The sequence below is a fragment of the Salvelinus namaycush genome, chromosome 15 (assembly GCF_016432855.1).
Source record: "Salvelinus namaycush isolate Seneca chromosome 15, SaNama_1.0, whole genome shotgun sequence".
NCBI classification, from domain to species: Eukaryota; Metazoa; Chordata; class Actinopteri; order Salmoniformes; family Salmonidae; genus Salvelinus; species Salvelinus namaycush.
Window position 1 is genome coordinate 2,302,685 of NC_052321.1, and position 9,606 is coordinate 2,312,290.

General features: G+C 41.6%; 1 protein-coding gene across 1 annotated transcript; it reads right to left on the minus strand.

Annotated features, from left to right (window-relative positions):
- Positions 1 to 805: 805 nt before the first annotated feature.
- On the minus strand, positions 806 to 4,047 carry LOC120059722 (tetratricopeptide repeat protein 9A-like). The gene is made up of 3 exons (XM_039008776.1): positions 3,570 to 4,047; positions 2,399 to 2,581; positions 806 to 936 (listed from the first exon to the last, which is right to left on the minus strand). Exons 1-3 carry the CDS (start codon positions 4,045 to 4,047, stop codon positions 854 to 856), a joined length of 744 nt encoding a protein of 247 aa, XP_038864704.1. The 3' UTR covers positions 806 to 853.
- Positions 4,048 to 9,606: the final 5,559 nt, after the last annotated feature.

Genomic DNA, 9,606 nt, shown 5'->3' on the forward strand with positions numbered 1-9,606 from the left:
AAGTGTAGACACGATCCGGACTACCTCCGGAGAAGATCTAATCACAATAACAATGGGATTTTAATTGTCTACACCTGTCTAAAAATGTGGGCAACATCGGAATGTGGACAAGATCTAGACAAAGAACACATGGTAGAACCGGGTATAAACGGGGCCCCAAGGTGTTAGAAACACATCTTGTGTGAAGGAGGGAGAGCAGGTGCTAGCCTAATTTATCCAGTCACAGTAGAGTCACTTTACAGCCAAATGCTTCATGCAGTGTTTTCTGTTACTCTGTCACCATCAGAAGTGTTGTTGGCCTTATTTACACGTTGTGCAATGTTTTGACTGGCAGTGCTGTGCATTATCCATCTGACTCCATGTTGACCAACTTTAGTCACAGACATAAACTTTGGAGATATTGACCATCACCGAACGGCAGCTGCACCGTTTCAGTTACATCAACTGTTTCTCTATACGACATATAGTCGTTTTGTGTACAAGTAGTAAAATACACCCATTGGTATGAATCACATAATTGTCAGGAAGAATAAGAAGATGAATAAAAGTGGCTGTGCGTATCTGTACATATCCTTTAAAAACACCAAGGCCGGGATTCAATCCAAGCACGCTTGTACAATGCAGCTTTTAAAAAGGTAATGTTACCGCATTTACAGATGTTGCATTCAAGGTAAGCACTGCAGATGTCGGCTCAATTGGAAATTACCAATAAATGTCAAGCGCGGTTTCGGATTGAATCCCGGCACGAGACTCGCGGTGTACTAGGTCTGGTTGGCACATGAAGAAAGTACAAATTTTACGTGAAGTGAGAAGTGAGTTAGTTATTAAAACAGAAAGTGAGTTGGTTGGTTGTTTATGTGGTCTCTTTCTTCTCCTTCTGGGCAGAGCGACGGATCTTCATCTCAGTCAGCTGGATGTAACGGAGAACGTTGGTGTCTGGAATACAAAGACAGAAAAAGCTTTATCAAAAAAACTTTATCAAAAAAACATGCGATTTCCATCCAATTGGAATTGCTGACATCCAGGTAAACTTGGGGTCACTGTCAAATTAATTTAATTGTCGTGACTTTACTTTAATTAATCTGATGACTGTTATTTATCTAATCAACTAACTACTAACTAATCATGTAACAATTAACTCATTAGGAATTTGGGGAAGAAGTGGTTTAACGAGTTACCCTCTTCCAAATTAAACTCTAAAGATATATTAGTTATATATTGATAACAGTCATTTATTAATCATTACCTCATATCAGTCTCATTCTGAACGTCGCAGACTTCTTGAATCCGCAAGAACCCCAGCCTTTTCTAAATTATTCAGTTCTACACAAAATGTATTTAATTATTTATTTACTAACTAATAACACAGAATACACATACACACTTACATGAGACAAAAGTCCCTAGTGGACTGACAAGATATGACGGCTTGTTACACAATGGAGAAGGGGTGGGGAAAGAGAACGATAGAGAAACATTTATCGTGGATACATTCTATTACTATTCTCACTCTGTTGAGAGTTTCTAACCATTTCCAACCATTTCCAACCATTTCTAACCATTTCCAACCATTTCCAACCATTTCTAACCATTTCTAACCATTTCCACGTGTAGCCACAGCTGCACGCTTTCTCGTCTTAGAGTTTCTAACCATTTCTAACGTTTAGCTCACGCTTCATGTCTGCATGGTAATTCTAGGCGAGTCCTTTTAAGCACTCTGGTCGAAAAGGACAGTTCCATCACACTGACACGCTCTTATGACCTCATTCGGGGGCGTGGCTTAGTTAAATGTGCAACGGACATGAAAACTATGATCTCGTTAGAAAACTCGAATTACATTCATATCTTAACAAAAATAGTTTCATCGTTCTTCATATTTCCTACATAACGTAAAGCATGTAAACCTGACATGAACAGTGTGAAAGCTCTTCAAGTTACTGTATTTTTCGTTATACAGTTTTTAATAACATCACAAAATGAAGAAGAAATATGACATGATTATTCTTTAGATCCCCACGGACCATTCTTAACATTCTTAACTTATGAAATATTGTCCCGAAGTTCACTCATTGGACGTTAGAGTTTTTGGGCGGCAGAATGTCTCTGTAACAAAGACATTCCAATCTTGATACTAGAGACCAAAAGGAGTACAATTTACGATTGGCGTGAGGTGTCATAAAACCATCCCAGCCCCGTCTCTCCTGTGGAGCACTTGTTTCAGAATTGAGTGGGATTGATCAAATTGAATGATATATGAAATGTGCATAAGTAGAATCTCAATTGGATTCGTTTAATTCCTCAAAATCCTCTCCTCGCCTCCTTTTGAAAAAGCTCAAATGTAATGGAGAAGGGGCAGCGAGTAGTCAGAGGTGGAATTGAGAAAAGGCCTAATCCTCACCTGCTGGCTGCTGTTTGTGGGACTCCTTGAGGTAGTGTAGAGCCTTGTGGAAGTCTCCTAGGTGATAGTAGGCCACCCCAGAGCGATACAGAGCCTTGAAGTGGTCCCCTTCCTTACGCAGCACCTTCAGACAATACTCCTTCACACGCTCATAGTTGACCAGCTCCATCTGCAACAGGCACGCTGGGAGGAGAGAAAGACAGGAATTATCAAAACAAGGATTGAGACAGTTCATTTGAATTTGGTCAAACAGGAATTCCGTCTAAATGGCTACAGACAGTATGAATTTAAATGTCAATCTTCATGCCTAAGCTTGACAGCAGGCTTAATACAATTCTAAACAGAAGACTGGTGGTGTTGATGATGAGGATGGTGGTGGTGATGATGGTGATGATGATGGTGGTGGTGATGATGGTGGTGATGATGGTGGTGATGATGGTGGTGGTGATGATGGTGGTGATGATGATGATGATGGTGATGATGATGATGGTGGTGGTGATGGTGGTAATGATGATAGTGGTGGTGATGATGATGCTGGTGGTGATGATGATGATAGTGGTGGTGATGATGATGATGATGGTGGTGGTGATGGTGATGGTTATGATGATGGTGGTGATGGTGGTGGTGGTGGTGGTGATGATGATGGTGGTGATGATGATGCTGGTGGTGATGGTGGTGATGATGGTGGTGATGATGATGATGGTGGTGGTGATGGTGGTGATGATGATGGTGGTGGTGGTGATGATGGTGTTGATGATGATGGTGGTGGTGATGGTGATGATGATGCTGGTGGTGATGATGGTGATGGTGGTGATGATGATGGTGGTGATGATGGTGGTGGTGATGGTGGTGGTGATGATGATGGTGGTGATGATGATGATGGTGGTGATGGTGGTGATGATGATGGTGGTGGTGATGATGGTGGTGATGATGGTGGTGATGATGATGGTGGTGGTGATGATGGTGGTGGTGATAGTGGTGGTGGTGATAGTGGTGATGATGATGGTGGTGGTGAGGATGGTGTTGATGAAGATGGTGATGATGATGATGATGATGATGATGATGATGATGATGATGATGATGATGTAAAGCATTAATAAACCATTAAGTCTGCAGCCTATAATAAGCGCCCTGTTTCTTTTCATAAAATAATGTCATGATAATCATGTACCTGCCAGACTGTTGTAACATTCCAGCTCAGCGTTCTCCATGGCACCTTTCTGCTCGTCTGTCAGGCTGTCTGGCTTGGTTATAGTAGGCAGCACAGAAGAAGGAGACTTAGAGCTGGCTTCAGGGTCTCCCAGCACCCGGCACAACCCCTTCATCTCTAATAAAGCACGGTGGTACTTGCCAATCGCCTCCCGGTACTTCTTATCCTTGTAACACTGTGTGCCTTGCGTCTTGAAGTCAATGGCGCGCTTCACAACGTCCGCGGGTTCGGACCGTCCGGAAAAAGGCGGTTTGACAGGTACACCGCCGTGCTGGTGCTGCCGGCTGCTATGTTGCTGGTGCCGGGCATCCCTTGGTCGATTAGCGGGAGGCTGAGCACACTGTTGCAGCTTCGGGGCACTACTGATGTTGAGGCCGCCCGTCACCGTTCCACCATCCACTCTAGAAATACCATCATACCCAGTCTGGTTTACACTCATCTTCTCGATAATAAATTACCTCGGCTGTTCGACGACCTTTACACTCAAATGATAGCCGACCCAATGTCTTGACTGGTTTTTCTAGGGGAAATGTATCGATTCAGTCCCGCGTCATGCTACCGCTGTATTCGTGCTGTCTTCGTGCATCCCCCAGCTATTTTCTTGTGTCGCAACGTAGCCTTGCGCTAGGCAAGACTGGTGCACGCACGCCTGGACCCTCACTCGCCCGCTATATCTTTTATTTTCCAGTCTTCGGTGACGGTGGATTCGATCGTGCGTGCATCCGAACCTCTCTCTTCATATAATCAGAATTATAGAATCTCTGCATGAGTTTCTTTCGACAGGCTGATGTGCGCACAGCCTGATGCGGTAACACCTCGCTTCAGAGCCTGTAGCCTGAATAGAGCATGGTTCCCCAGCAGGCGGCCCGAGGGTTTTATTTTCTGAGCAAAAATCAATACATTTCGTTGTTGGACATAAAACTACTTTAAAATCACCAGGAAATCGGCTCAAAGTGATTTTAATTTAGGAAATCTGTTCGCAAGTAGAGAGGGCCCTGTTCGCAACTATTCCCACGAATAAATAGATAGGCATATGTGATCGTATCTCACTGTAAGACAGGTTTGAAATGATTCTGTTTTTGTCAAATACTTGATCTGTTTGGGATTATTGCAGTCAACATGCAATTTACACATTATTTATAACTATGTTCCGGTCCCCGAGACCATCTGCCCAAGGAAAAATCGTCCCAAGGTTGAATGTAATTGGGAACCTCTGCAATAGACATTATCTCTCAGGCCCCTATCTATACTGTCAGGGGGGCCTGAGAGATAAAGAGCCTGAGAGATGGTCTGAACTCATCCCACCAGTAGGCGACAGCCTGAGAGATTATGTCTGCATACCCCCCTCTCTGTAGCCTACCTCATTTTACATTGACAATGTAGACATTTATCAGACAATATTAACCAGAGGGATTTACAGTTAGTGCATTGATTTTAAGATAGCTAGGTGGGACATCCACATATCAAAGGCATAACAAGTACACTTTTCCTCAATGAAGTAGTTATCAACAAAGTCAGAGCTAGAAGGGGGGGGGGGGGGGGTCGAGATGAGGAGGGGGATTATTTAAGATACTCTTTGAAGAGATAGGATTTCAGGTGTTTTCGGTAAGGAGGGGCAGTTCCTCTTGCTGTTCATTAGGTAAGCACCATGGTCTTGTAGTGGATGTGAGGTTCGACAGGAAGCCAGTGGAGTGTGCGGAGGAGCGGGGTGACATGAGGACTTCCCCGGGAGGAAGAGCAGCACCGTCTTGTCGAGGTTGAGGTGGTGGGCCGACATCCAAGCTGAGATATCTGCCAGGCACGCAGAGATGGGTGTCGCCCACCTGGCTGTCAGCAGGGGGGGAAGGAGAAAAGTAGTCTATAGGTCTACTATTCAGCTCCACATCCAGACAGTTATTTAGTCTATAGGTCTACTATTCAGCACCCAGTTATTTAGTCTATTGGTCTACTATTCAGCACCACATCCAGACAGGTATTTAGTCTATAGGTCTACTAATCAGCACCACATCCAGACAGTTATTTAGTCTATAGGTCTACTATTCAGCACCCAGTTATTTAGTCTATAGGTCTACTATTCAGCACCACATCCAGACAGTTATTTAGTCTATAGGTCTACTATTCAGCGCCCAGTTATTTAGTCTATAGGTCTACTATTCAGCACCACATCCAGACAGTTATTTAGTCTATAGGTCTACTATTCAGCACCACATCCAGACAGTTATTTAGTCTATAGGTCTACTATTCAGCACCACATCCAGACAGTTATTTAGTCTATAGGTCTACTATTCAGCACCACATCCAGACAGTTATTTAGTCTATAGGTCTACTATTCAGCACCACATCCAGACAGTTATTTAGTCTATAGGTCTACTATTCAGCACCACATCCAGACAGTTATTTAGTCTATAGGTCTACTATTCAGCACCCAGTTATTTAGTCTATAGGTCTACTATTCAGCACCACATCCAGACAGTTATTTAGTCTATAGGTCTACTATTCAGCACCACATCCAGACAGTTATTTAGTCTATAGGTCTACTATTCAGCACCACATCCAGACAGTTATTTAGTCTATAGGTCTACTATTCAGCACCACATTCAGACAGTTATTTAGTCTATAGGTCTACTATTCAGCTCCACATCCAGACAGTTATTTAGTCTATAGGTCTACTATTCAGCACCACAACCAGACAGTTATTTAGTCTATAGGTCTACTATTCAGCACCACATCCAGACAGTTATTTAGTCTATAGGTCTACTATTCAGCACCACAACCAGACAGGTATTTAGTCTATAGGTCTACTATTCAGCACCACAACCAGACAGTTATTTAGTCTATAGGTCTACTATTCAGCACCACATCCAGACAGTTATTTAGTCTATAGGTCTACTATTCAGCACCACATCCAGACAGTTATTTAGTCTATAGGTCTACTATTCAGCACCACATCCAGACAGTTATTTAGTCTATAGGTCTACTATTCAGCACCACAACCAGACAGTTATTTAGTCTATAGGTCTACTATTCAGCACCCAGTTATTTAGTCTATAGGTCTACTATTCAGCACCACATCCAGACAGTTATTTAGTCTATAGGTCTACTATTCAGCACCACAACCAGACAGTTATTTAGTCTATAGGTCTACTATTCAGCACCCAGTTATTTAGTCTATAGGTCTACTATTCAGCACCACATCCAGACAGTTATTTAGTCTATAGGTCTACTATTCAGCACCACATCCAGACAGTTATTTAGTCTATAGGTCTACTATTCAGCACCACAACCAGACAGTTATTTAGTCTATAGGTCTACTATTCAGCACCACATCCAGACAGTTATTTAGTCTATAGGTCTACTATTCAGCACCACAACCAGACAGTTATTTAGTCTATAGGTCTACTATTCAGCACCACAAAAAGACAGTTATTTAGTCTATAGGTCTACTATTCAGCACCCAGTTATTTAGTCTATAGGTCTACTATTCAGCACCACAAAAAGACAGTTATTTAGTCTATAGGTCTACTATTCAGCACCACATCCAGACAGTTATTTAGTCTATAGGTCTACTATTCAGCACCCAGTTATTTAGTCTATAGGTCTACTATTCAGCACCACATCCAGACAGTTATTTAGTCTATAGGTCTACTATTCAGCACCACATCCAGACAGTTATTTAGTCTATAGGTCTACTATTCAGCACCACATCCAGACAGGTATTTAGTCTATAGGTCTACTATTCAGCACCCAGTTATTTAGTCTATAGGTCTACTATTCAGCACCACATCCAGACAGTTATTTAGTCTATAGGTCTACTATTCAGCACCACAACCAGACAGTTATTTAGTCTATAGGTCTACTATTCAGCACCACATCCAGACAGTTATTTAGTCTATAGGTCTACTATTCAGCACCCAGTTATTTAGTCTATAGGTCTACTATTCAGCACCACATCCAGACAGTTATTTAGTCTATAGGTCTACTATTCAGCACCACATCCAGACAGTTATTTAGTCTATAGGTCTACTATTCAGCACCACATCCAGACAGTTATTTAGTCTATAGGCTACTATTCAGCACCCAGTTATTTAGTCTATAGGTCTACTATTCAGCACCACATCCAGACAGTTAGTCTATAGGTCTACTATCAGCACACATCAGACAGTTATTTAGTCTATAGGTCTACTATTCAGCACCACATCCAGACAGTTATTTAGTCTATAGGTCTACTATTCAGCACCACATTCAGACAGTTATTTAGTCTATAGGTCTACTATTCAGCTCCACATCCAGACAGTTATTTAGTCTATAGGTCTACTATTCAGCACCACAACCAGACAGTTATTTAGTCTATAGGTCTACTATTCAGCACCACATCCAGACAGTTATTTAGTCTATAGGTCTACTATTCAGCACCACAACCAGACAGGTATTTAGTCTATAGGTCTACTATTCAGCACCACAACCAGACAGTTATTTAGTCTATAGGTCTACTATTCAGCACCACATCCCAGTTATTTAGTCTATAGGTCTACTATTCAGCACCACACCAGACAGTATTTAGTCTATAGGTCTACTATTCAGCACCCAGTTATTTAGTCTATAGGTCTACTATCAGCACCACAACCAGACAGTTATTTAGTCTATAGGTCTACTATTCAGCACCACATCCAGACAGTTATTTAGTCTATAGGTCTACTATTCAGCACCAGTTATTTAGTCTATAGGTCTACTATTCAGCACCACATCAGTTATTTAGTCTATAGGTCTACTATTCAGCACCACATCCAGACAGTTATTTAGTCTATAGGTCTACTATTCAGCACCCAGTTATTTAGTCTATAGGTCTACTATTCAGCACCACATCCAGACAGTTATTTAGTCTATAGGTCTACTATTCAGCACCACATCCAGACAGTTATTTAGTCTATAGGTCTACTATTCAGCACCACATCCAGACAGTTATTTAGTCTATAGGTCTACTATTCAGCACAGTTATTTAGTCTATAGGTCTACTATTCAGCACCACATCCAGACAGTTATTTAGTCTATAGGTCACTATTCAGCACACATCCAGACAGTTATTTAGTCTATAGGTCTACTATTCAGCACCACACCAGACAGTTATTTAGTCTATAGGTCTACTATTCAGCACCACATTCCAGACAGTTATTTAGTCTATAGGTCTACTATTCAGCTCCACATCCAGACAGTTATTTAGTCTATAGGTCTCTATTCAGCACCACACCAGACAGTTATTTAGTCTATAGGTCTACTTCAGCACCACATCCAGACAGTTATTTAGTCTATAGGTCTACTATTCAGCACCACAACCAGACAGTTATTTAGTCTATAGGTCACTATTCAGCACCACAACCAGACAGTTATTTAGTCTATAGGTCTTATTCAGCACCACATCCAGACAGTTATTTAGTCTATAGGTCTACTATCAGCACCACAACCAGACAGTTATTTAGTCTATAGGTCTACATTGCACCAATCCAGACATTATTTAGTTATAGGTCTACTATTCAGCACCCAGTTATTTAGTCTATAGGTCTACTATCAGCACCACATCCAGACAGTTATTTAGTCTATAGGTCTACTATCAGCACCACATCCAGACAGTTATTTAGTCTATAGGTCTACTATTCAGCACACATCCAGACAGATTTAGTCTATAGGTCTACTATCAGCACCACATCCAGACAGTTATTTAGTCTATAGGTCTACTATTCAGCACCACATCCAGACAGTTATTTAGTCTATAGGTCTACTATTCAGCACCACATCCAGACAGTTATTTAGTCATAGGTCTACTATTCAGCACACATCCAGACAGTTATTTAGTCTATAGGTCTACTATTCGCACCCAGTTATTTAGTCTATAGGTCTACTATTCAGCACCACAACCAGACAGTTATTTAGTCTATAGGTCTACTATTCAGCACCCAGTATTTGTATAGGTCTACTATTCAGCACAACCAGACCAGTATTTAGT